The sequence below is a fragment of the Muscardinus avellanarius genome (genome assembly GCF_963383645.1).
Source record: "Muscardinus avellanarius genome assembly, chromosome: 11".
Taxonomy (NCBI): Eukaryota; Metazoa; Chordata; class Mammalia; order Rodentia; family Gliridae; genus Muscardinus; species Muscardinus avellanarius.
Window position 1 is genome coordinate 85,286,354 of NC_137797.1, and position 27,514 is coordinate 85,313,867.

At 41.6% G+C, this 27,514-nt stretch overlaps 1 protein-coding gene across 1 annotated transcript in view; it reads right to left on the reverse strand.

The window, feature by feature from the left end:
• FGD4 (FYVE, RhoGEF and PH domain containing 4) overlaps window positions 1-27,514 on the reverse strand; it is a gene marked incomplete at its 3' end in the record, with an annotated part of 102,027 nt that overhangs the window by 16,532 nt on the left and 57,981 nt on the right. Inside the window, exons 8-15 of the mRNA XM_080704931.1 lie at window positions 24,597-24,655; window positions 23,648-23,794; window positions 17,447-17,619; window positions 12,220-12,250; window positions 11,687-11,779; window positions 11,260-11,385; window positions 9,077-9,217; window positions 1,295-1,435 (exon numbers count right to left, since the gene is read on the reverse strand). Coding sequence (XP_080561057.1) covers window positions 1,295-1,435; window positions 9,077-9,217; window positions 11,260-11,385; window positions 11,687-11,779; window positions 12,220-12,250; window positions 17,447-17,619; window positions 23,648-23,794; window positions 24,597-24,655 — 911 coding nt within the window. The remainder of the gene's footprint in view (window positions 1-1,294; window positions 1,436-9,076; window positions 9,218-11,259; window positions 11,386-11,686; window positions 11,780-12,219; window positions 12,251-17,446; window positions 17,620-23,647; window positions 23,795-24,596; window positions 24,656-27,514) is intronic.

Genomic DNA, 27,514 nt, shown 5'->3' on the forward strand with positions numbered 1-27,514 from the left:
TACACCACCCACGGACTCACACCGAGAGGCGGCCCAAGGCCTGGGCGTGGGATCCAGAGGGCCTCAGCAACTCTAGCAAGGCCTTGCTTCAAAACAGAACTACAAAGGGCTGGGGGTAGAGTTCAGAGGTAGAATGCTCCTGGGTTCAAGCCCCAGTAAGACACACACACACACACACACACACACACACACACACACACGTCTCACCAAGTTGCTGAGGGTCTTGCTACATTGTTGAGGCTGTTCTTAAAACCTGTCATGCTCCAGTCTCAGCCTCCCGAATATGGGGATTACATGCATGTGCCACCACACCAAATTTTCTTTTCTTCTTTTCTTTTTTTTGCGACGCAGGGAATGGAACCCAGGGGTTATTCTACCTCCAAGCTATACCCCAGCCCTATTTATTTTTATTTTTATTTTTTGGTGGTACTAGGGTCCTGGAAACCTTTCTCTGGGCTACATTCCCAGACCTATTTTATATTTTTATTTGGAAACAGGGTCTCTTAAGCCAGCGAGACTGGCTTTGAACCTACGCGATCCTCCTGTCTCTGTCTCCCAAGCACAGGGATTACAATCGTGCGCCACCACGCCCGGCAACCCAGCCCTTTTTTTTTTTATTCTTTATTTTTGAAACAGGGTCTCACTGAGTTGTAAAGGGCCTAAGTAGCTGAAGCCGGCCGAGAATGGCGATCTTCCTGTCTCAGCCTCCCAAATGCTGGGATTACAAGCATGTGCCACCATGCTGGGCTCAATTTTTCTTAACAATATTTCCTATCATTACAAAGGTGGGCTTCTCCCCTCTTGCTTCTTGACATCTCAGGTTTCTTTCTAACTCAGCCACCTTTTCTCAAACCCACAAAATAGCAATGAGAAAAGAAAGGGTAAAAATGATTCACAGGGTGAAGAAGATAATTCCTATAACATCAATCTGCCTACGCCAGCGGTGGTGGTGCACACCTATAACCCCAGTACTTGGGAGCCTGAGACAGGAGAATCTCAGGTTCGAGGACAGCCTCAGCAAGCAACAAGACTCTCATCAACCTAGTGAGACCCTGTTTCAACCAAAAATAAAATTCTGGGGGTAGAGTTTGGAGGTGGAATGCCCCTTGGTTGGATCCCCAGTACCACAAAAAACAAAACACACCAAAAAAAAATTTAACCAACCTAAACTTAATTTTAATTATTCATTATTTTTCAATTTTACAGAGACAGGACATAGCCCGAGCTTGCTGTCCACATGTCTCACTCTGTCCTCGGCGGTACCGGGCCCTTCAAGCGCCCGTGGACTCCTTACCTGGGGAGCGCCATACAAGTACAGCACAAGGGGGTCCTGCTTGGGGATCACACACCAAGCTTTCTGCCAAGGTTTTGATTTCTCCATGTATTGAAGAAAGCTGCACACCACACTATTTCCAGAAACTTCTGCGGATTCAATCTAGAATGATTATTAAAATAGAGAGAAAGAATAAACATATAACCCAGATAGAGAGGTAATTCAACTTAAGGGATATAGTCATCCAACATAATGTATTTATCTAAAATGTCTCCTTAGATTGTTCAACATAAATTAATTTGTAATTCCTGGTTTAAACTCTGTCACTAACATGGAAAACATATAGCTCAACTCTTTGTTAACTAGACTTCAAATTTAAATGGGTAAACATTTTATCATTTTTGTTTGGGGGGATATTGGGGATTGTACCTAGGGACATTCTACCTCTGAGCTATTCCCTCAACCCCTTTATTTTGTGGTTTGAAACAGAATCTCACAGTTGGGTGTAGTGGCACACACTTGTAATCCTAGTGCTTGAGAGGCTGAGACAGGAGGATCTCGGTTCATGGCCAGCCTCAGCTGCATAGTGAGGCCCTCTGCAAGTTGGTGAGACCCTGTTTCAAAATAATAAAAAAAATAAAATAGGACTGGGAATATAGCTGGGATACAGAATGCCCTGAGTTCAATCCCCAGCAACACACACACACACACACACACACACACACACACACACACACACACGATCTTGTTAAGTTGCTGGGAGCCATGTTACATTGCTCAGGTTGGACTCAAACCTTGAGCCTCCTGTCTCAGCCTCCCAAGTACTAGGATTACAGGCATGCGACATTGCACCCAGCCTAACATTTACTGACTGCTTACTGTATAGGTATTTGTCTTTACTTAATATATATTATTTAATTTAATCCTCACACCAACACTAAGACATACTTTCATTATCTCTGAGCTCACCATTTTAAAATAGCTTTCTCAAGTTCACACACTTGGGACTTGTGTGCTAGAATTTTAGCCCCGTCAGTCAGAATTCAGACGTGAACCTCTAACCACAATGTTCCAACAATGGGAGATGCCAATAGCAAAAAGACAAAAACTGATGAGCAACTGTCCTCGTATCTGACATAATTCTGTTTTCATTGTAACACATTTTAAAAAAGCCATTAACAGTTTTCTGCTTTGCTTCTTAATATATTAATCACTGGCTAAAAAGGGAACAAAACCATTTAACTAAATGACCTTTATTATACATATTATAAAAATTAGCTGTTTGCTTCTGTTTCTACCTATGAAATCCTTAGGGTATGCCACTCTTGTTTATGGGTTTTATGGACATATTATGTGTCCTATAAAGTTATATTGTCTAGTGGCCAACAAACTTTTCTATAATAGGTCAGAGAGAAAAGTATTTTATTCTTATCAGGCCAAGAGGCTGAACCAAGAATGTACTGTAGGTACTTAAATGAAGAGAATAAGCAAATTTCCGCAAGTTTTTATTGACAAAATTAAAAATATTATTTAGTATATAGGTTTTTGCTTTGTTTTGGTACTGGGGATTGATCCAAGGGGCATTCTACTCTGAGCTATACCCCCAGCCCCATTTTTTATTCTTTATTTTATTTTATATTTTTTGTAGTACTGGGGTTGAACCCAGGGGTATTCTACCTCTGAGCTACAACCTCAGCTCGCTTTTTTATTCTTTATTTTGAAACAGGGTCTGAGTTGTAATGTTGTAGCTGAGGCTGTCCACAAACCACAATCCTCTCCTGTCTCAACCTCTGGAATGCTGGGATTACAAGCGTGTACCACCACACCTGGCTCACAGCCCTTTTAATTTTTTTTAAATAAGGTCTCACTAAGTTGCTGAGGCTGACCTCAAAACTTGCAACCCTCCTGCCTCAGCCTCCCAAGTATAGGTATAGGCCACTACATCCGGCTGTATGTAGGTTTTTAAAATGGGGATCTGTCAGGCATGGGGGCACATACCTGTGATCCCAAGTTCTTGAGAGGCTGAGACAGGAGGATCATTTGTATAAAGCTAGTGCATGAAAATTTAGGGAGACTCTGTAACCTAGTGAGACTCTTCCAAAATAAAAGGGGCTGGAGTGTAGATTAGAGGTAGAATGCCCTTGGGTTCAATCTCCTGTCCCACCAAAATAAATGAATAAATAAGTAAATTAAATGTGGCTCTATTAGTAAGAATGAAATTTTTTTTGGCAAAGATGGCTTTCTCTCCCCAAAGTGCTATTTTACAAACTGTTTTGGCAACAGGTAAAGATGAGCACAGAAAGTAAGAGTAAACATTTAAGAATTTTTATAGCAATTTGACTTTGGTATTTTTTTTTTGTGTGTGTGTGGGTTTGGGGATGGAGCCCAGGGGCATTTGACCTCCGAGCTACATCCCTGCCCTATTTTTTATTTTTTATTTTGAAACCGGGTCTCACTAAGTTGCAGAGGGCCTCACTAAGTAGCTGAGGCTGTCCATGAACCGCGGTCCTCTCGTCTCAGCCCCTCAAATGCTGGGATTACAAGCGTGCGCCACCACACCCGGCTGACTTTGGTATATTTTCATTGATCTGTGATGGTTTGAAAATATATGGATGCTTCCTTACAGGGAGTTTAAAAAGCACTGGTTGGCAAGAGACAGCCTGCAAGTTACCTCTAGCCTGCCACTTGTTTCTGCATGGTTCAGGAGGTAAGAATAGTTTCTTTCTTTTTTTTTTTTTTAAATTTGCAAACAGGGTCTCTTAACCCAGCGCTGCTGGCTTCAAACCTGCGTGATCCTCCTGTCTCTGCCTCCTAAGCGTGGGGATTACAAGCATGTGCCACCATGCCTGGCAGTAAGAATAGTTTCTAAAGGTAAATTTTACAATTAATTTGATAAGAACCACTAACTGGAGTCCAATGAAGTGAAATGTCATCTTCCCCCATTCTTCTTATTAGAACCACCTTACAAAAAGCTACATACCAAATCATATTTTTGAATATTTTTGTGTGTGTGCAACTGAGGATTGAACCTAGAGGCATTCTACCTCCGAGCTATACCCTCTGCCCTATTTTCTATTCTTTTTAAATTTGAAACAGGGTCTCACATAGTTGCAGAGGGGCTCACTAAAAATTTGAGGCTGGCTGCGAACCTGTGATCATTTTACTAAATTCCCAAGTACTAAGATTTATAACTACCACACCTGGCTATATTTTTGATCTTTTGAAATCCTGACAATGGCTCAGCAGTCAAGAGGATAAATATAAACTTGCAAAAACACTGAATTAAATATATTGAATTTAGTGACGTGTGATGGCACACACTTGTAATTCAAATTCTTGGGAGGGAGAAAGATTGTAGGTTTGAGGCTAGCCTCAGCAATTTAGTGAGATCTGTTTCAAAATAAAAATACATTTAAAAAAACCTGGGGGTATAGCTCAGAGGCAGAAAGCTTCTGGGTTCAATCCCCATTATCAAAACAAACAAAACAAAATTGAATTTTGTCCATATAAATTTTTGGAAATCCTCAACCTCGAGCCAACAGAATGGGAGAAGATTTTTGCCACTTACACCTCCGATAGAGGACTAATATCTAGAATATATGGAGAACTCAAGAAACTCAACACTAAAAAAAAAGCATCCAATAACAAAATGGGCAAGTGAACTAAATAGATACTTCACAAAAGAAGAAATTCAAATGGCCAATAAATGCATGAAAAAATGCTCAACATCATTGGCAATCAGAGAGATGCAAATTAAAACTACACTGAGATTTCACCTAACTCCAACTAGAATGGCAATCATTCAAAACACAAACAACAACAAATGCTGGTGAGGATGTGGAGAAGTGGGAACTCTAAAATATTGTTGGTGGGATTGCAAATTAGTGCAACCACTTTGGAAAACAGTATGGAGGGTCCTCAGAAGAATGGGAACAAATCTACCATTTGATCCAGCAATACTACTTCTGGGTATCTACCCAAAAGATAGGAAGCCAAACTATGTTCATAGCTGCACAATTCACCATTGCCAAACTATGGAACCAGCCAAGATGTCCATCAACAGATGAATGGATTACAAAACTGTGGGATATGTACACAATGGAATTTTACTCAGCCATTAAAAAAAAACCCAGTTTCATCATTTTCAGGGAAATGGATGGAACTGGAGGACATTATGCTAAGTGAGATTAGTCAGTCATAAAAAATTAGAAATCAGATGCTTTCCCTAATATGTGAGAGCTAGGGAGAAATGGGTCATAGGAGGAACTCTAGATGAAAAAGGAAATCCTATAGAGGAGCAAACAAGACAACCTAAAGGAGGAGGGAGGAAGAAGGAAATTCTCTAAAACACACAATGTACTTAAACATATCGAAGTCAACCACTAAGCCAAGCAAGGGAAGGAGGGATGGGGAGGGAATGGGGTGGGAATCGGGTAGGGGTTAAATGGGTGATGTGTACATGTATGTCCACACAACTTTTTTACCCCAATATAATGTATGAATATAATGCACCTATTAAAAAAATAAAAGAACCCCTCTTGTTCATATTGAAAAAAAATTTTTGGAAATGTGTTTTCTTTCCTCTTAAAAGTACCTGCTTAGTTAAAAAAGGTAGTGGCACATGCCTGTGGTCCCAGTACTTTTGAGGCTGAGAGGAGGATCGCAGGTTTGAGGACAGTTTCAGCAACTTAGGGAGACTGTCCAGAAGGGCTGGGGTGCGGCTTGGAGATAGAATGCCTCTGGGCTCAATCTCCAAATCACCCCTCCCCAAAAAAGTACTTGTTTAATATCCTTGGTTTGGCCTCTTGGCCTGAAAAGAATAAAATATTTTCTTTGACTCTTTGCTAGGAATGTTTGACAACTGTTCCAGAGCACATAACACTCTAGCTGGCACAATGTGTGAGTCTCAGACTTGCATCTAAGTGTTGTGTGTGTATGCTTGCTTATCTTCTACTTAGGAACTTCACACTGTATTTATTTGGTTAAATGAGTTAACTAAATAAGTGATTAATTTTCCCCTAAGTATAAGGTTGTCTAGAACATGAGCTAAAGATTTTTTTAATTCATAGACACAGCCTATACCTGACCCTTAAATCACATTTTCTGACTCATTCTGTTGTGCCAGTTCCCTAGGTTGGCAGTACAAGGCTCGGGGGCAGAGGCGCCGTTCCTAGGGCCAGGAGAGCATATGCTCCCACCCTTCTTGCCTGTGAAAGCCTCCCTTGGTCTGCACAAGTAACATCTATGTCCCAGGAGGATTCAGGTTCTTACTGAGAATTATACTTTGAGCTTATGGTTCTATATTTTAACCTAAATGGATTTTAAAGTTTAAAATCCTTTTTCATTTAACAGAAATGACCTTTGTATTTGCTTTTTTGGTTTTTTTGTTTGTTTGTTTGTTTGTTTTGGGTGGTACTGGGGTTCCTGGAGGCCCTCCTACCTCCGGGCTACACTCCCAAACCTATTTTACATTTTTATTTGGAAACAGGGTCTCTTAAGCCAGCGCGGCTGGCTTCAAACCTGCGCGATCCTCCTGTCTCCGCCTCCCAAGCACGGGGATTACAAGCGTGCCCACCACGCCCGGCTGACCTTTGTATTTGTAAAAGCTCAATAAGCAGTTATTGATTCTTCAGAAATTTTTTTTTTTTTTTTTTTTTTTGCGGTTCTGAAGATGGAACCCAGGGGTATTCAACCTCCGAGCCACACCCCCTGCCCTATTTTATTTTTTATTCTCCATTTTAAAACAGGGTCTCACTAAATTACAAAGGGCCTCACTAAGTAGCTGAGGCTGTCCACAAATCGCGATCCTTCGGTCTCAGCCTCCCTAATGCTGGGATTACAAGCGTGCGCCACCACGCCCAGCTTCAGAAATTCTTAATAAACCAAATAGCTCTCTGACTTTGGATAGATAGTGAGCATGTGTGTGTACACATGTATGTTTGTGTGTGTGGGTGTGTGTCTGTATGCATGTACACTACTAGGGATTGAATCCAGGGCATTCTACGTCTAAGCAACAACCACAGCCCTATTTTATTTTTTTATTTCTGAAGCAAGATTTTGATAAGTTGACAAGGATGCTCTTGAACCTTTGAACCTTTCCTCAGCCTCCCAAGTACTGGAATTACAGGTGTGGACCACCATCCCCAACTTAGATATATAGAATCCTATTTCTAAGTTTCTTTGAACTTACTGCTGTAAAAGTCTTATTACAAATTACCCTATATATTATTAATAGCTTTGCATGTGAAACTCATTTCAGATACAAAATACATTAGTGTTCCCAGGCATGAGAGGCTGAATTGATGGTAAAGCATGAGTCAAATTCACTTGGGAGATACTTTAATAATAATACAGTTATCAAGGTGGGTGTGGTGGAGCACAATTGTAATCCCAGTATTTGGGAGGCTGAAACAGGAGGATATAGGTCTGAGGCCAGTCTCAGACACTTAATGAGACCCCATTTCAAAATAAAAGGGCTGTCTCAGTTCCATCCCCAGTACTGCAATAAATAAATAAATAAATAAATAAAGAAAGAAAGAAAGAAAGAAAGAAAGAAAGAAAGAAAGGGCTATGGTTTAGCTCAGAGGTAGAATGCCCCTCAGTTTCATCCCTAGTACCAACAATAAATAAATAAATAAAATTTAAAAATAAAAATACAGTTAGCAGATTGCAATCACTAGTATTAAATGACTATAATGAACTGGCTATTTTATTTTATTGTGGTACTGGGGATGAAACCTAGGGGCCTTCTATCTCTGGACCATACCCTCAGACCTATTTTATCTTTTTATTTGGAAACAGAGTCTCACTGCGTTGCTGAGAGCCTCATAAATTGCTCAGACTAGTTTCAAACCTGTGATCCTCCTGTCTCAGGCTCCCAAGTACTGGGATTATAGCATGTGCCACTACACCAGGCTTCTTTATTTTTAATATTTTTTGTAGCATTGGAGATGAAATCCGGGGGCATATTACCTCTGAGATGCACCCTCAGCCCTATTTTATTATTTTATTTTGAAACAGGGTCTCACTATGTTGTGAAGACCCCCATTAAGTAGCTAAGGCTGGCTGCGAACCTGTAAGTCTCTGGCCTCAGCCTCTCACGTACTGGGATTACAAGCGTGTACCACCATGTCTGGATAACTGGCTTTTTTATTTTTTATTTTTACTTTATGTGTGTGTGTGTGTGTGTGTGTGTGTGTATGTGTGTGTGTGGTACTGAGGGTAGAACCCAGGGGCTTTCTACCTCCGGGCTACACTCCCAGACCTATTTTATATTTTATTTGGAAATAGGGTCTCACTAAGTTGCTAGAGCCTCACTAAGTAGCTGAGGCTGGCTTCGAACCTGTGTGATCCTCCTGTCTCAGCCTCCCAAACTCTGGGATTAAAAGCGTGCGCCACCACACCCGGCTGAACTGGCTATTTTAATGCAATACATTCAAAGAGTTTTTCAGGCAGTAAAATAGAATTAGGCTGAAGTTGAAAAACTTCATGCAGTGAATTTCGGAGCCAATATGTTGAAATGGAAGGAAAAGCTTCCTTATAAAGAAAACATACTATGATCTGGGCATGAGAAGAGGAGCTACTTAACACTGATATCCTCAAATCATGCTGGTTTGCCATAGAGGCCCCCTTTCTATACAGTCAAGTAGGGGTCTCAAAAGTTAACAAAATCAACAAAAATATCTTGTTAAGTACTTAAAGAAAAAATATTAATTATATATTAGAATATATTACTTGTATTTTGAATGGTGAAGAGAATTCTATGTTCTTGCATACAAAAGGCAAATATTCAACATTTCATACCTCTAGGATTCCTTTTTTTTTCTTTTCTTCACTGTCCGTGAATCCACTTATTATTTGATAACAGTCTCTGCAAACTTTACTCAGTTTTCCCCCATCATACTCAAGCTGCGCTTTGTAGTCAGAACACTTCCAACAAACCACCTGAAATTTTAAAAAAGGACAATGAAGAATAATCATATTTAAAGGTTTAAGCAATAATCAATTATAGGTAATAATGAATAAGAGAAAATTAAACATAAATGGTAGATTTTTTTTTTTTTCCGGTACTGGGGATGGAACCCAGGGGCATTCTACCTCTGAGCTATACCCCCCCAGTCCTATTTTTTATTCTTTATTTTGAAACAGGGTCTCACTGAGTTACAAAGGGCCTCACTAAGTAGCTGAGGCTGGCCTCGAACCACAATCCTCCTGTCTCAGCCTTCTAAATGCTGGGATTACAAGCATGAGCCACCATGCTCGGCCAGTGTATATATATACTGTTTGTAATGGGCTTTGCTCATTCTTCTACTCCTGACCTCTAAAAGTTATACTTTTGGATACTTGGCCAGGATCTTCTCATGCTCCCTTTCTGGGCTCTCTTCTTGTCCCACACCTCTCCTCTCACCCTGCTCCCTCACTGTCCTCTCCAGGCCGAGGTCACCAGGCATTGAGGGGATGGTCTGGCCAGTCAACTACCCAAGGCAAGTAGGAGATACAGGAGCCATTTCAACATCTTCCTACCTCACCTGCTAGATTCACCATATTAAGTTCTGATTTTATTTCCTATGTATTTCTCAAATTATCAGAATCCTAGATTACTTTTATATTCTCTTGACTTGTCTTCATAGCGCGTGTGCAGGTGTGTGTGTGTGTGTGTGTGTGTGTGTGTGTGTGTGTGTGTTACTGGGGACTGAACCCTGGGGCATTCTACCTCCAATCTATACTCCCAACTGTATTTTTATTTTGAAACAGGCTCTCCTTAGGTTAATGAGAATCTCACTACTTGCTGAGATTGTCCTCAAAGTTATGATCTTTCTGTCTCAGTCTCCGAAGTACTGTGATTACAGTTATGGTCACCATCCCTGGCTCCCAGCCTTTATTACAATTATTATTATTACTTTGTAGGCTGGAGAGTGAACTCAGGGGCATTCTTCTTCTGAGCTATACTCTACCTTTTTTGAAATGGGTCTCCCTAAATTGCTGAGGCTGGACTTAAACCTGCGATTCTCTTGTCTCAGCCTCCTGAGTACCGTGATGATAGGCGTGCACCGCCACACCTGTCTTAGCCCTCATTTTTTAGCCTCCCACTTCCTTCCCTCCTTCACTTTCAGTCTATGACTCTGCCCACTCTTCAATGAAGATATAATACTGAACCTAAACTCCCTTGTTATCACCACCAAAGTAAAAACAACCCCAACCCTTCTATATTTGCAGCCCTCTATCCTCCTGTTATAATGGGGGGCTGTTCCCCTCTAGACTGGGCTCCATCTCTTGTCCTCTCAAACATCAACTTCTTTGGTCGTTACCTCGAAGCACATCTTAGGCCACACTTCCCCTTGCCAATCAGGCCCCAGCCGTGTGACCTTTCAGGACCACCAGCACCTGTTCTGTCTGCGGTGCTCCTCCTGCCCTCTTCCTGGGATGGGCTCTTTCTCCTCCTCTAGGCATCTCAGTAAATACCACCTCCTCAGATAGGCCTCTCTTCTAAAATGGATTCCAAATTTCCCTTCACTCCTAATACTCTCCATCTTAATGCCATTGCTTTCTTATTCCATCAGTAGTAATTTGAAACTCTTATCTCTTTTCTCTCTTACAATGCAAGCTCCATGGACCCAGAGTCATTTCCTTGCTTGTTTTTCCCTCCATTGTACAGCCCAGTGCTTTTCACATAATTGGCATCAAAATGGGTTTAGTTAATTTGCTAAGGACTTTTTGGTATTTCCCAAGTGGATGTTTTTAGATCAGTTACATAGCCATTAACAACTTTTTGTTGTTTTTAATTTGGTGGTGCTAGGATTACATTCAGAGGCATTCTACCTTCAAGCTACACCCCAGCCCTATTTTATTTGGAGACAGGGTCTCACTAAGTTGCTGAGGCTGGTTCAAATCTGTGATCCTTCTGACTCAGTTTCCCAATTACTGGGATTACAAGCGTGCGCCACTGTGCATGGCCACTAGAAAATTTAACAAGAACTCTCCCTTACGTGCCCACAAGCTCGACAATGGTGCCTCCTCCTGGTCAGGGCGTTGAAAGGTTCTTTGCATTTCATGCACATGGTCACTTCATTATCTCGGATCCACCTCGGGGCTCGTTTTCCCAGCTCGGCAGTCTAAAGGCAACAGATTAATTGTAAAGAAAGGATGTCTATCATTTCAAAGCTGCGTGGTAATTCCCTTTTATTCTTTTTAAAGTACTTTGATAACATTGTTCAAACCATGTGCTGAAACTCAAGACCCAGGAAAAGAAATAAATGTGTTAAAGAAGTTTAGAGGTCTGCAGAAGCACTCACTATGGTATCCAAACAGCCAATTCCAACATTGCAAAGGGAAAAGATGGGTAATAAAACGATTAGCTCTTCTGCAACTGTAAGAAGATGAAAGGGCTTAAAGCTAAGAACTCAATCAACTTACAGAAACCTCTGAGTGCATGTCATTATCCTTTGCAATTGCATTTCTGAAGGTTTCATGTCTTTGATGAAAGGCGTCAATAGTCTCTTGAAGGGCCTAAAATATAAATGAAATTCAAAGCACACATTAAAAATCACAGCAAATTAATGACCATACTTTCTTAAACAAATATCTCTGATAGAGACATTTAGAATTAAATCAACTTGAGTTGGGTGTGGTGGTGCATGCCTGTGATCTCAGTGCTTGGGAGGTTAAGACAGGAGGATCGCAGGTTGAAGACTAGCCTCAGCAACTTAGCAAGACCTTGTTTCAAAATAAAAATAGTAAAAAGGGCAGGGGTGTAGCTTAGAGGTAGAAAGCCTCTGGGTTCAATCCCTGATGACAGACAGACAGACAGACAGACACACACAGAGTAATAAATAAACTTGTTCTAATGACTCTATGTGAACAGAGTAGTAGGTTCACATTTGTACACATAGAAAGGTTACCATGAAACAAAAATGAAGAAAAAAAAAAAAACCAGAAGTAAGGCTTACTTTGATCCATTCTTCTTTGTCTTGCTCAGAGCTAAAAGAAAATAAAATTAAAGTGAATGCAGAGGACACTAATGAATTACACCTGGTGCATAAAACTATGCTTCAATGTTGGTCCAACTTTCTGGAACACTTAGGGATGCCCAGAAGACGTTGCAATAAAAGCGTAAGCAGGGTCTCTGGCAACTGCCAAATAAAGTCTCAAACACAGCACCCGACTCTACTGACTTTGGTACCAGAAACCGAAGGAAGAGTTAGGCCCTATTCATTAGCATGCCGCCCAACACTAAGCCAACAAGGGGCATCTAGCTGCATCTATCAAGTGACTGTACAGCTAACATTTCGGGCTTCAACAGCTGATTTTCCAATTTCCTAAAACATACTAAGACTATTGAAGGCTTCTAGTCACAACCCATCTTAGGGAAGATTACAAGTATCTTTAAGAGTCTAAAATATCAGCGCCGGGCGTGGTGGCGCACGCTTGTAATCCCCGCGCTTGGGAGGCGGAGACAGGAGGATCGCGCAGGTTCGAAGCCAGCCGCGCTGGCGTAAGAGACCCTGTTTCAAAAATATAAAATAGGTCTGGGAGTGTAGCCCGGAGGTAGAAGGGCTTCCAGGAACCCCAGTACCACCAAAAAAAAAAAAAAAAAAAAAAAAAAAAGAGTCTAAAATATCTTCACAAAGCCTCAGGGAGCTATTAACGCTTCCTTTGACAACTTTATTTTCCTTCTCTTAGGAGGTTTTAGCAACACCATACCTAACCCATTACAGATAAACTGAGTGTATAATGTCTGGAGAGGAAGGGCCAGGGTTAATGGCCAGGGTTTAGTCATTTTCCTTAGGAGAAAATTTTCCTTGACTATAATCAAGCTCCCTTTGTTCAGCTGAGGCAGATCTTATTTCTTCCCCCTCACGAGTAGTTTATGTAGCTGGCTGTTGTCATGTATTTGAAAATCCCCTTTCACTGAGTACGATCTCTCAGTTGTGAAGATTATGAGTGGTTCTGTTTGTTTGCTATGTTAGATAGATGAGTCCAGAGTGAGCTCCAACCTGTCACCCGCTCCACTCCCACATGTATGAAACATGCATGAGACAGCTATAACCAAGCTATACCCCCATCCTTATTTTTTTGTGGTACCAGGGATGAAACCCAGGGGCTTCCTACCTCTGGACTACACTCCCAGATTTTTTTTAAAATTTTATTTGGAAACAGGGTCTCACTAAGTTGCTGAGAGCCTCACTAAGTAGCTGAGGCTGGCTTCGAACCTGTGGGACCCTCCTGTCTCAGCCTCCCAAGTGCTAGAATAACAAGAGTGTGCCACCATGCCCGGCTACTCCCATCCTTATTTTATTTTTATTTTAAAATAGGGTCTTGCTAGGTTGCTTTAAGTCTCACTGCTGAAGCCATCCCAAACCTGTGATCCTTCAGTCTCAAGTACTGGGATTACAAGTGTGCACCACCATGCCTGGCTAATAAGTAGTGCTAGGGATGGAACCCAGAGCTGTGCACATGTTAAGCAAAAGCTCTTCCACTGGGCTACAGCTCTAGCCACCTTTTTTCATTCCATGCGTGTGTGACTGTGTGTGTGTGTTATTGGGGATTGAAATTCAGAACATTCTACTTCTAAGCTACATACCCAGCCCTTTTTACTTTTGTTTTGATACAGGGTCTTGCTAGGTTGCTGAGAGCTGCTAAGTTGCTGAGGCTGTCCTAGAACCTGTGATCCTCCTCTCTCAGGTTCTCAATTACTGGTATTACGGGCATTGCCACCATGCCCAACTATTTATTTTATATTTTGAAATAGGTCTCATTAAGTTGCTGAGGCTGGCCTTGAATCTGTGAAACTCCTTCTTTAGCCACTTGGAGTAGTCAGAACAGCAGGTATGTGCCACTTCCCAACTCCAGGATTTATTAAGGACCACGATGTGCCAAGAATGTTGGTAGAATCTGTCACATGGAAGGTTCTGCTTACTGCCCACCTAGGGGCTTCAGTCCTACTCAAACCAAAACAAAAGAAACTCCCCACTGCTTGGCTCTGTCCCACAGCTCTACTGCTATAGCCTCACACTTATTTGCTAGCTGCATGCAGTCCTTTAGAAGCAAACAAGGAAAGCTTTTATGCTTTTTGTCTTAATTTTTAAGTAATGGCAAATTTCTCAACTCTTAATTTACTTATCATATTTTATAGTGTGTGTGTGTGTGTGTGTGTGTGTGTGTGTGTGTGTGTGTGTGTAGCACTGAGGATTGTACTCAAGGGGTTCTATCTCTGAGCCATATACCCCCAACCCTATTTTATTTTGAAACTGGGTCTTGCTAAGTTGCCGAGGATCTTGCTAAGTTATTGAGGCTGGCCCTGAACTTGTGATTCTCCTATCTCAGACTCCCAAATACTAGGATTACAAGTGTGTGCTACCATACATGGATTACTTATTATTGTACTTTAAATTTCCATTTATCAGCTGGGTGTCATGGCATACACTTGGATCCCAGCTCCTTGGGAGGCTGAGGCTGGAAAAGTCCAAGTTTAAGGTCAGCATGGGCAACTTAATGCAATCCTGTCTTAAAAAAAAAAAAAAAAGGAAAGAAAGGAAAGGAAGGAAGGAAGGATGGATGGATCAGAGATATAGCTCAGAGGTAGAGTGCTGCTCCTGGGTTCAATTCCCAATACTGGGGGAGGGGTAAATCAATTTACCATTTGAAAACACTGTACCAAAAACAAAACAAAACAAAACAAAAAAAAAAAAAACCCACATATAAGCTGGGCATAGTGGCACATACTTGTAATCTTAGTACTTGGGAGGCTGAGACTGAGGATCACAGGTTCATGGCCAGCCTCAGTTACTTAGTGAGACCCTGTTTCAAAATAAAGAATAAAAAATAGGGCTAGGAGTGTAACTCATAGATAGAATGCCCCTGGGTTCAATCCCCAGTACCATAAAACAAAACAAATCATATAAAAGAATTTTGGGGACAGGTTTGGGGGCAGGAGTGTATCTCAGTGGTAGAAGGCTTGCTTAGCATGCGTGAGGCCCTGAGTTTAACTCCCAGCAATGCAAACAAAACAGAACAATAACAAAAACCCCAAAATAATTTTTAACCTTTTGAATGTGGAAGAGGAAGCACAGATGTAAGGTCAGTCTTGAAGATGACTCACACTTTTGCAAGAAAAGGAAAACTCTCCCTCCCACTCCAAGTTGGCTTCAGAAGCAAATTCACTTAAAAAAGTTTCAAATATACACTCAATTTTTGGTTGCATGTAAATCACTCTAATGCTCTTTCTTGTACCTTCAAAGTTTGTTTCTGTTCTTGGGAGCCATTATACACCAGATGGAAAATAATTACTTAACTCATATGATCATAGTCCCAATATTAATTGGAATGCTAATGAGCCCCATCTTGAAAATTAAATAACCTAACCTGCTAATAGTAGGCTGAAGTCTCCATTTAGCCAAGTCAAAGAACAGAAAGCTGGGTATGGTGGCACACACCTATAATCCCTGTACTTGGGAGGTTGAGACAGGATGATCACAGGTTTGAAGCCAACCTCAGTAATTTAGTGAGACCCTACCTCTAACTAAAAAATAAAATAAGGCTAGGTGTGTAGCTTGGGGGTAGAATGCCCCTGAGTTCAATTCTCTAGTCCCCCCGCCCTTCAAAAAAAAAAAAGGGAAAGAAAGAAAAATAATCTTAGAAATAACATCCTTGCAGTTGCACACATTTCTTGGGCTTGCAGATTTGGAAGTGCACTGGAGTTTGGAGCCAGCAGTAGCTTTGCTCCTCAGGGATGAGGACCATTAAGATGATCCAACTTCTGATGTGTGCTCTGCTGCCAGGGCCAGGAATGCAGTGAGTCAACACTGCATAAGGTCACATAAGGAGGCTCCACACAGCCTCATATGTTCACTCTCTGGACTGTGAGTGGCTGGGACGCAAATCCTACCAGGTTGTAGGATAGCTATGACCTTCAAAGCCAAGCCCTCGCTACCTGCTTGAGTTTGGAGCAATCCCCCTAAGAAATGGCAGTTCAGTACATATTCCTTGCAGGGAATCAGAGAAATAGTTACTGTTTCTTTAGACTTTTCCAGCCAGCCACACCTTCCACTGCTATAACCTCACCAGTTCTCAGACACCCTGGACAGGGTTTCCCAATAAAATGATTTCTTTTTGAAAGTCTGAACATTAAGCTCCCAAGGCGGTGACTTGGTGCATATTCCCAGGAGGAAGACCTCATTGGAGCAGCAGGACCATGTGCTACGGAGCCAAGGAGCAGGACTTCATCTCTTTGTGAATTCCCGGGCTCTGACACCAGTACAGCCTCAGATCCACGACTCTCTGGGGTGTGCAAATTTTCCCCATGCTAGGCCTCTGCAGGCTAAATAGATGGCTGTGTCTTCAAAAGCTGGGGACTTTGCATCCTGCCAGCCTTCTGTCTTCCAAAAGTTCATGCATGTTTCCCCCTAGGGAAGGTGAGCCCAGAACTCCAACTTGTTCTCTTCTGCTCAGTAAAGCATATAAGGAGAGCCATATTCCAGAAGTCCTGATCACCAAAGGCCACCTGGCCGCCAAGTGACCCTCTTCGTGTGACCTAGAGCTGCATAGGAGAATCATCCATTACCTTGAACACGCTGCCACACATTTCTCTCCTTTAATGTTCTCCCGAGTCCCAAGAATGCAGACCCTCTAGGGACTCAATCATTTAGTGTGGCATAATAAAGTAAAACTTTGTGAACTGAAAGGAGAAAGGATCAGGGAAGAACTTTTTCCTAAAAGTCTCAAGATTCTGACTGGGATGTAGGAAACTCATCTGCCAAGCATCTTGTCATTGTGGAGAGCCAGTCACTGACTGAATGGACACTGTCTACACAGCACTGATCCTGGCTGTGAGGAATCAAAAGAGAGCTCCCGGCTCTATATTCCCATCCAGGCAGAGTCCTAGAGGTCCACAGCCTTCGCCTGGGAAAACCCTCAGAAGCATTCTGTACTACGACTTTTTGTTTGGAGTGTTGTAGGGATTGAACCCAGGGGAGTTCTACCTCTAAGCTAAACCCTAGCCCTTTTTATTTTGAATCAAGGTTTGCTAAGTTGCTGAGGCTGGCCTTGAGCCTGTGATCCGCCTGTCTCGGGCTCTCAAGTACTAAGATTATAGGCCCGCGCCACTATGCCTGGCTCCTGTCCTGTGATTTATTTGTATGTTCTCAGAAAGCAGTGAGATGGGAATGGCTCACTTACCTGGCCTGCAGTTCCAGTGTTCTCTCTTTCCCAGACACTTGGAAAGTATGTGGATATTCTTCATTGTGAGTCTCCACAATTTTCATTCCATCAAGGCCAACCCTGTTTCGTACTGTGAATTTTGAGCCCACCAAACTGAACCTGGGCACACAGTATAGCAACATGTTGTTGAACTGCAAAGAGGCAGAACACGTATCAATAAATAACAAGATAAGGAAGAGAAAGCAAACAGTATTAAAAGTAGCCTTGGAGAGAAATTCTATAGAATCTCAAGAGAATATGATACTGCCTACTTGAGCAAAATTTACCATTGCCCTGGGATTTGATGCTTATATAAAAAGTGATCACATTCTTAAAGTTTTTAAATGTATTTTTCTTTCGCAGCTCAAATGCTTAGGTAAACCAATCACTTTTGGACTGCAAGCGTGCCCAGGTTTGTTGTTTCTTTGAAATGGTGCTGAGACTCAAATTCCAGACCGCATGCATGCTAAGCAAGTGCTCCTCCACTGAGCTGCATTCCCATGTCTCACGCAAGCCCTCAGCTTTCAAAGCTGAAGTTCCTATATGCCACACTTTCTAATTTTGATTTAGCAATTTATTTTTTACCAGTGTTTAATAAAAAATAAAAATAAAAATAATAAAATAAATAAAATAAAAATAATAAAAAAAATTTTTTTTATGGTGCTGGGGGTTGAACCCAGGGGCATTCTACCTCTGAGCTATACCTTCAGGCCAACTTTTTCTTATTTCAAAACAGGTTCTCACTGGGTTGATGAGTCTCACTACTTGCTGAGGCTGTCCTTGAACCTGCTATCCTCCTGTCTCAGCCTCCCAAGTACTGGGATTACAAGCGTGTGCCACCACACCCTGCATTTTTTTTTTATTAAATAGCCAATTAATATCTGGGCATGGTGGCGCATGCCTGTAATCCCAGCACTTGGGAGGCTGAGACAGGAGGATCCCAGGTTAGAGGAAAGCCTGAGCAGGTAGTGAGACTCTAATCAGTGGATCGAGATCCTGTTTCAAGATAAAGATAAAGAAAAAAAAAAATAACAGAGGGCTGGGGGTGTAGCTCAGAGGTAGAATGCCTCTGGGTCCAATCCCCAGTATTCCCTCCCCAACACAAACAGCCAATTTGTTAACTTAAATGTTGTCAATACACATGAGGCTAGCATACTAAACCTTATGTACAAAGTAAGTTGCTTTGCCAAGATCTATATTTTGTGCTGGAGCTCAGCACTCTTCAGTAGTAGTCTTATGACTCCTTGACTCTGACTTAAGAATTTACCACATGTAAATATATAAAAAAGCCATCAATTTTTATTATTGTTATTGATTTATTTCTTGTTTGTGTGTGTGGCACTGGGGATTGAACCCAGATGCATCTACCTCTGAGCTACACTCCCAGCCGTATTTTATTTTCATTTGGAAATACAGTCTCACTACATTGATGAGTCTTGCTAAGATTGTCCTCAAACTTGTGATTTTCCTGTCTTAGCCTCCCAAGTACTGAGATTATAAGTGTGCAGCGCCACGCCTGACCAATTTTTATTAAAAAGTCTTAAAGGTAGGACCTTTCTCTTTTCAAGGTATACTTTAAAATGAAGGACATAGCCGGGTGTGGTGGCGCACGCTTGTAATACCCGTCCTTGGAAGGCAGAGACAGGAGGATCACGCAGGTTCGAAGCCAACCACACTGGCTTAAGAGACCCTGTTTCCAAATAAAAACATAAAAAATAGGTGTCTAGGAGTGTAGCCCAGAGGTAGAAGGGTTTCCAGGAATCCCAGTACCACCAAAAAAAAAAGAAAGTAAAATAAAAAATAAAAGAAAAGAAAATGAAGGACATAGCCAGGCATGGTGGCCCATGCTTGTAATTCCAGTACTTGGGAAGCTGAGACAGAAGATCACAGGCTTTTGGCCAGCCTCGAGGCCTTCCACAACTTAGTGAGTCTCTGTTTTAAAATAAAGAATAAAAAATAGGGATGGGGGTGTAGCTTGCAGGTAGAATGCCCCTGGGTTCAATCCCAGTACTGCAAAAAGTAAAAATATAAAAATAAATAAAATAAATAAAATGAAGGACATAGCATGGAAAAGGAGGGCTGGGGAGGGCGCCAGGGGGAAGCCCACCAAGTGCTGTGTGCGTGTATGTCAACATCAAACTATAATGCACCAATACAAGTAAAAAAGAGTAAAACATGAGTGACTCAATTTCATTCATTTTAAAATACCCAGGGGCATTTTCCCTCTAAGCTACATCACCAGTTCTTTTTCTTTTTTGTTTTGTAGTAGCCAAGTTGCTGAGGTTGGCCTTGAACCTGCAGTCCTCATGTCTCAGCCTTCTGTGTACTGAGATTATAGGCAGGAATCACTGTGTCTAGCTGACTTAATTTTGAAACTGAATCAAATTAAATATAGTGCCTAGTTTCTAGTCAACAATTAATAGCCCTTACTAAAAACATAAATGATATGTTAAAAGGTTGACATGATACAAATTCATCTCTAATGACCTTGTGAAAGCACATACTTCACTTCTGAATATGTTAAGACAGGCAAAGAAATACCTAAAATAAACTCTAAATATTTGGGTTAATTGTGGGCAGATTCCTAAGAGCAGGTTCATACTTCTCCTTTTATCTATGTTGTTTTGTCTCTACGATCTTTTGCTTTTCCAACAGCGTGTGCTCTAAGTTCTAATATGGTTTTATTTCACTAACTTCACCAAGTTTCTCAATTTGTAATTTTTCAAGTTTTCTCTATGATTTCACTCTAAGTGAGAGATCAGCTGGGCTATCAGTGCAGACAGAGACCAGTCGACAGGCATTCAGGCCCCCTCTGCTGCTCAGGGGCTGCGGGAGCCTCAGCCTCAGGAGCGTTGTCTGCAGAAGTCCTTGGGCCAAGACAACTAGATGAGGATGGGGAGCCAGGCACCTCACACTGCGCTCTGTGTACTCTGCACTGAGATTCAAAAGGGTGTCTCGTCTCCTGCTTTTCTGAGGTGTGATTTTAGATGTTTCCCGTGGCCCCCCTCTGCTTAGACATGCCGGTGGACATTTAAACCTCCAAATGGGACATGGTCCGCTGTACTCATTCTGAAAGCCTATTTCTCACTAGTTATTTCTTGTTCATTGTTTTGTAACTTCCCGTAATTGCTGTCACGAATTTCAGTTCCACACTGGGGAGTGTAGAAATAAAAGATCACTAGTACATTTAAAATATTTCTTAATATCATAAATTTACATTTCTTTCTTTTTTTGGCACTTTGGCTTGAACCCAGAGGGGAATATCTCTGATTTTACCCCCAGCTTTTTATTTTTTGTTGCTGAGTCTCGAGTTGCTGGGGCTGTCCTTGAACCTGTGATCCTCCTGTCTCAGCCTCCCATGTGCCCGGCATAAATTTATATTTCTGCTAGGGGATCTATGTCCTTGAGAGGCTGAGATAGCAAGATTGCAAGTTCGTGTCCAGCCTCAGCAATTTAGCGAGGCCCTGTTTCACCCTAAAAAATAAAATAGGGCTGGGGGTATGGCTCAGAGGTTGTGTTCAATCCCCAACACCCCAAACAAACAAAAAGAAAACCAAAACAAAGCATATGAATGTGGTTTTCCTCAGTTCCCACCAGGAGACTCCGTTCCCTGGGAGGCAATGGTGGGACAGGCTCGATGACAGTAACTGAGGAGATGGGTTGTATTCTCAAAGTCACCAGCTGACCAACTTCCCCTAAAGGCCCTTTGCTATTCCTCTTCCAGATGGTAGCTTAATTTAGCCTTACACCAAGACCTTTGACCTAATAAATATAAACAATAAAATGTTAAATAAATATAAATAAGTAGTTTTATTTGCAGAGTCTCAAATATGGAAATTAAACCAAGTCAATTAGCTGAACACAGAGCCTGTACCACCAATGACGAAGAAGAAAAAAGGACTCAGGTGCCCATAATGTAGACAGAGGGTAGACCTCGGGGGTCTGAACCTGAACGGTGCATTAGGCAGATCTTTTTATTCTGTATCTTTGATGCATTACACCTTTTTCTTTTCTTTCCATTTTTGGTTACTGAAGATTGAACCCAGAGGCGCTCTTCCTCTGAGCTACACCCCCAGCCCTATTTATTTATTTACTTTGAAACAGGGTCTAAATTACTGCAGCCTTTTTTTTTTCAGCCTCCCAAGTACTGGGATTATAGGCACGTGCCACCACATCCATCTCCAAATGTTCCTTTTCATAAATGTCTCGGAAGCCAGGTATGGTAGGACACCTGTAACCCAGTACTTGGGAGGCTGCGATCCTCCCTCAGCAACTAACTGAGACTGTATTTTGAAGTAAAAAATAAAGGGATAGGGATGTAGCTCAGAGGAAGAATGCCTTCTGGGTTCAATTTCTAGTACAGAAAGAAAAAGAGAGATACTGAACATTCCTCTTAATGTCGGTTAGTTCCTACAAGGTTTCCTATCAAGGAGGGCTAGAAACAGCCCACAGAAAGTTTTCAGCCTGTAAGGACAATTCCCGTCACAGCTAGTGAGGTGAATGTCTGGCAGCAAAAACGTCAGCCACTGGCAGCCTCTCTATCTGCACGTCTGTTTCTTTGCCCTTCACACCAGGCACACAGCTAACATTTCCTGAGTCATTCAATGTCAGCTTACTCTTTGTTGATGCTAACCATTACTCTGATTATTATCTTACTAGATATAGAAAGAAGTTCAAGTTTTTTAGGATAACAAAGAACACAGGTCATGTGTACAGAAACTAAAAAAAAAAAAAAAAAAAAAGAAGAAGAAAAGAAAAAAAAGTTGGCCTGGATGCTCCAGGGAGACTCTTGCATTGGCAATAAACTCCAGACTAATCGTCATTTCCAGGGAGTGAAAGGAGGGACAAGGACCAACTGCACTGAAAAGGAACTGTGTAGCAATGTCATGTACTGTTCCCACAGTTTTTAGACAAAAGGCTTGCAATCTTGCTCAGATAGCTCTTTGTTTTTCTATTTTTAAACCTAGAAGATTAAAAATAGTGACTATAAAGATTAGGAGAACTGTTTTCAGAAAATAGTTTGCCAAAATAATTATTCAGGAAGTGGTACCCAATAGCCTGAAAGAGAGCTGGGCGTGGTGGCGCACGCTTGTAATCCCCGCACTTGGGAGGCTGACACAGGAGGATTGCACAGGTTCGAAGCCAGCCTCAGCTACTTAGTGAGGCTCTCAGCAACTTAGTACGACCCTGTTTCTAAATAAAATAGAAAATAGGTCTGGGAGTATAGCCTGGAGGTAGAAAACTCCCTGGGTTCCACCCCTAGTACCACCAAACAAAAAACAAAACAAAACAACAACAACAACAAAAGAAAACACAATGAAAGTGAGATTCTGTATAAAAAGAAAACAATAAAAAGGGCTGGGGGCCGGGGGCCGGGCGTGGTGGCGCACGCTTGTAATCCCTGTGCTTGGGAGGCAGAGACAAGAAGATTGCTCAGGTTCGAAGCCAGCTGTGCTGGCTTAAGAGACCCTGTTTCCAAAAAAAAAAAAAAAAAAGCATAAAAATAGGTCTGGGAGTGTAGCCCAGAGGTAGAAGGGCTTCCAGGAGCCCCAGTACCACCAAAAAATTAAAAATTAAAAAAAAATGTAAAAAAAGGGCTGGGGGTATAGCTTGGATGTAGAATTGAATCCTGTGTTCAATTCTCAGTACTAAACAAACAAAATGATGAATGAGAATATCTGAAAGAAGCGAAAGGTATAGTGTATCCCAAACACACACTGCTGCCTACAATCACAGGCTAAAAGTCTTCAGCATATACAACTCAAGCAAATTTCACCCATTAAGTACACCACAAAAAGAAGCTGGGCTGGTATCACATGCTTATAGTCCCAGGACTTGGGAGGCTGAGACAGGAGGATCACAGGTTCAAGGCCAGCCTCAGCTACTTAGTGAGGCCTTCTGCAACTTAATGAGCCTCTGTTTCAAAATAAAAAGTAAATATGGCTGGGAGTGTAGTTCAGGGGTAGAATGCCTCTGGATTCAATCTTCAGTACTAAGTTAAAAAAAAAAAGTCTATCAAAAGGTACTTAAATTCCAGTTACTGAGAATATCCTCCATGAAATACTGAGAGTGTTGACGAAGCCAAGTAGATGTAATGTGGGATCCTACCTTTTAAGATGTATAGAGTGATTTTGTTTTGTTAAATTATACTCGTAACTTGCCGACAATTATAATACTCACTAAGAAAAGGTAACGCTCTTGTGCTGATGTGTTCCGAGCAGCTAGTTTGAGGATCTGTCCTTCTTTTATTAGTTCATTTGAAGGGTTTACAATGTCTTCTTCTTCCCCCAGCATCTCATAAATCTCTAAGAGTTTCTTTAGATTCTCCTGGGAAATTAAAAGGAAGTGCACTGTTTCAATTATTGTAGCTTTATATGGTTTGAAATCAGAAAATATATATCTTCTAGCTTTGTTCTTTTTCAAGATCGTTTTGGGTACCTAGAGTCCATATTCCATATTAGGATAGATTTTTTTCTGAAAAATAAATATATAAATATATGATAGTTTCACCTAAAAAATAGAAAAAAATATTCTCTGGTAAGAAAGAAAGCAAAAAGAAATATTGAAATGTTATCTTTAAGTCATCAAAAGCTTGGTATCAGACAAATGAAACTGTTATGTGAGATTATCATTTTTAATTTTAGATAAATTGCTAAAATACTAGATGTCAACTACTAAGCCAAGCATGGGAGGGAGGGATAGGGAGAGAATGGGGTGGGGATTGGGTGGGGGCTGACTGGGAAAAGTGTGCATGTCTGTCTACAAAATTATGTATCCTACTATGATGTATGAATACAGTGCACCAATAAAAAAATAAATAAAATAAAAGGAAGTGCAGGAAGATCAAATATAAGGAGGTTTCAGCTTAGTGGCCTGAATAACACTATGGCCTTAACTCAAACCTACGTCATTTAGAAGGTACCGGGAGTGAACATACATTTTGATATAAAATGCTTCAATAAATTGAAACCTGAGAGAAGAGGGGAGCGGATTATTCCACATAACAGTGGACATTTTGCGAACATTCCTTTCGTTCACTTATATCTGTTCACTTTGGTCCAAACCTGTGGGTAGTTTTACTGACAATCAACTAAGCAGAATGTTCCTGTCTCCTCTAAAAACCACTTACCATTTTTCTTATTGCACTATTAGAATGGCTTGCTGCTGTAGATATAATTTCAAGTGATTCTAAATGGGAAGAAAAGAAAAGTAAATAAATATGCTTTGTCCTTCCTGCGCTATGAGATAAATGAGTAACTTATATACTAAAATAAGAACAAATCTGAGACCAGAGACGCAATTTCCACTTACAAACTGGAAAGCTTAAAAGTTCACTCATACGCCGGGCGTGGTGGCGCACGCTTGTAATCCCCGCGCTTGGGAGGCGGAGACAGGAGGATCGCGCAGGTTTGAAGCCAGCCGCGCTGGCGTAAAAGACCCTGTTTCAAAAATATAAAATAGGTCTGGGAGCGTAGCCCGGAGGTAGAAGGGCTTCCAGGAACCCCAGTACCACCAAAAAAAAAAAAAAAAAAAAAAAGTTCACTCATAAGCAGATCACTTAAAGGGTCCTTCCTTATAAAAAGTCATGTACGATGATTAGCTCATAGGTATGTCTCATTCATAAACACACCTTGAAAAATCAACCAGCACTTAGTGGCTAAGTACAAAGTACTTTGTCCAGTGCTCTCATATATGAAGTAGCCCCACTTTGTCTTGTATTTTGCTAAAGTCTAAAAATATTACATGAAAATTTCCAGAAATAATTCATAGACTTTAAAATAAGTTTTATTATAGTATAATATACTGTTATAACTGTTCTTTTTTTGGTAATTTTTCTTTTTCTCCTCCTCTGTCTCTCTCAGTTTTGGGTACTGGGGATTGAACCCAGGGGCATTCTACCCCTGAGCTACACCCCAAACTCTTTTGCTTTGTTTTGAAACAAGGTCTTCCTAGGTTGCTTAGAGTCTAACAAAGTTGCTGAGGCTATCTTTGAACCTGTGATCCTCCTGACTCAGCCTCTCATGTACTAGGATTACAGGTATGGGCCACCACTCCCAGCTTCAACTGATTCTTATATAGCCTTTGACAATTAAGATGTGACTTGGGCTGGGTAAGGTGGCCCAGACTTGTAATCCCAGCATTTGGGAGGCGGAGATAAGAGGATCATGGTTCATAGACAGCCTCAGCTACTTAGTGGCCCTTCACAACTCAGTGAGACCTTGTTTCAAAAATAATAAGACTAAAAAATAGGGCTGGGGTGTGGCTTGGAGGTACAATGACCCTAGGTTCCATCTCCGGTACCACAAAAAAAAAAAAAAAAAAAAAAAGCAACTTGGCTGAGATTATACAGCTGAGATGTTATAGGGCCAGGTCTGAACCCAGGTCTTTTGACTCAGAGTTCTACAACATTTCAACAGTAGAGTGTACTTTACTAATCTTATGAGCAAATGAACCAGTAGGCATAGACAAACTTTCTTGGGGAAAATGCATGCACAGTTCCTGCTGGGGTCAGGTGAGAGGGATCTTCGGACGTCAGAACTGGAGGGCTTTGTTGCTGGGGCAGGCGATGGTGGGCAAGGGAATGGAACTGTTTGGTGTGCACGCTGTGGTAGCCCCAGGGGCTGCCAGTGGAGTGTCATGAAAGCCAATAGCCCCTGCTGGTAACCCCAGGGAGCACTTCTCACGTGGAAGTCATGTCCTGCTTCCTCTCTTCTCTTTGCTCTGTGCATACAGGCCTGTTCTGTCACACAGTCTTTCTTGGACAGCCTCGCACTGCTGAGAACGCACTTCCTCAGCTTCCCTTCCCACTTGAAGGCCTCTCACAGCCCTTCTTCTGTGGTTTCCTTAGAATTTTATTTTGAACAGTAATGCAAAGCCCCAAAGAATAATAAAACAAGCCAGGCTTGGTGGCACACGCCTATAATCTTAGACAGGAGGATTGCAGGTTCGAGGCTATCTTCAGTAACTTAGGCCCTCTACAATTTAGTGAGACCCTATTTCAAAATAAAAATAAGGCTGGAGGTACAGCTCAGTGGTAGAATGTCTCTGGGTTCAATCCCCAGTACCTCACTCCCACAAAGAGTAATAAAATGCCCAGCTATGGCTCACATTTCTTTGTGTGTGTGTGGCACTGGGGATTGAACCCCAGGATGCTCTCTACCTATTTCTATTTTGAAACAGGATCTTACTAAGTTTCTTAGAGTTTCACTAAGTCACTGGAGAAGATCTCAAACCTGCAGTGCTCCTGTCTGAGCCTTCCAAGTATAGGGATTATGAGCACGCACCACCATGGCTAGCGCACAATTTTGTTTTTGACCTAGGTTTCTTAGGCAAAGTCTTTGACTACAGAAAACACTGCCTCTGTGTTTACATCTCTGAGAATGCTCCAGTTGTAGGTGATTCTGTGTACCTGATCCAGGATCCAGGATGAAGGAGACAAAGATGGGGCCATTGCTGAAGAGAGGGAGAGGAGGATCAGGTGACTCTGCCTCCAACCCACTAGCAGCTTCACCATGGGACCCAGCATTCAGGCCCCCTGGGGAAAAATGGGGATATGACGCAGTTCAGAGAGTTGTGGGCTGGGGGAACATGGTGAGTCAAATTCATGCTAAACTGTAGAAGAGGCAAAGGAAAAGAGAAGCTCCTGTGGTCACTAAGTCACTTGGTTGGTGAAAGGAACCTATCAGAGACAGCTTGTGTCAAGAAAAGATACAGGCTCTCACTCAGCCAAAGGTGTTTTCTGTTGCTTGTCTTTCTCAAGGTCCACTTACAACAGAAGGTGAGAAATTATAAGGGAAAGTAGCAATGTTTTAAGACTGTGTTTGTTAATATCGAGCCATTTCTAAAACTTTCACTTATCTTTTTATTTATTTATTTTGCAGTACTGGAGATTGAACCCAGAGTATGTGGAGGGGGCATTCTACCTCTGAGCTATATGCAAAGCCTGATTTCTTTCTTTTTCTTTCTTTTTTTTTTTTTTTTCAGGTCTGGGTATGGGACCCAGGGGCATTTGATCTCCGAGCTACACCCCCTTGTCCTATTTTTTAT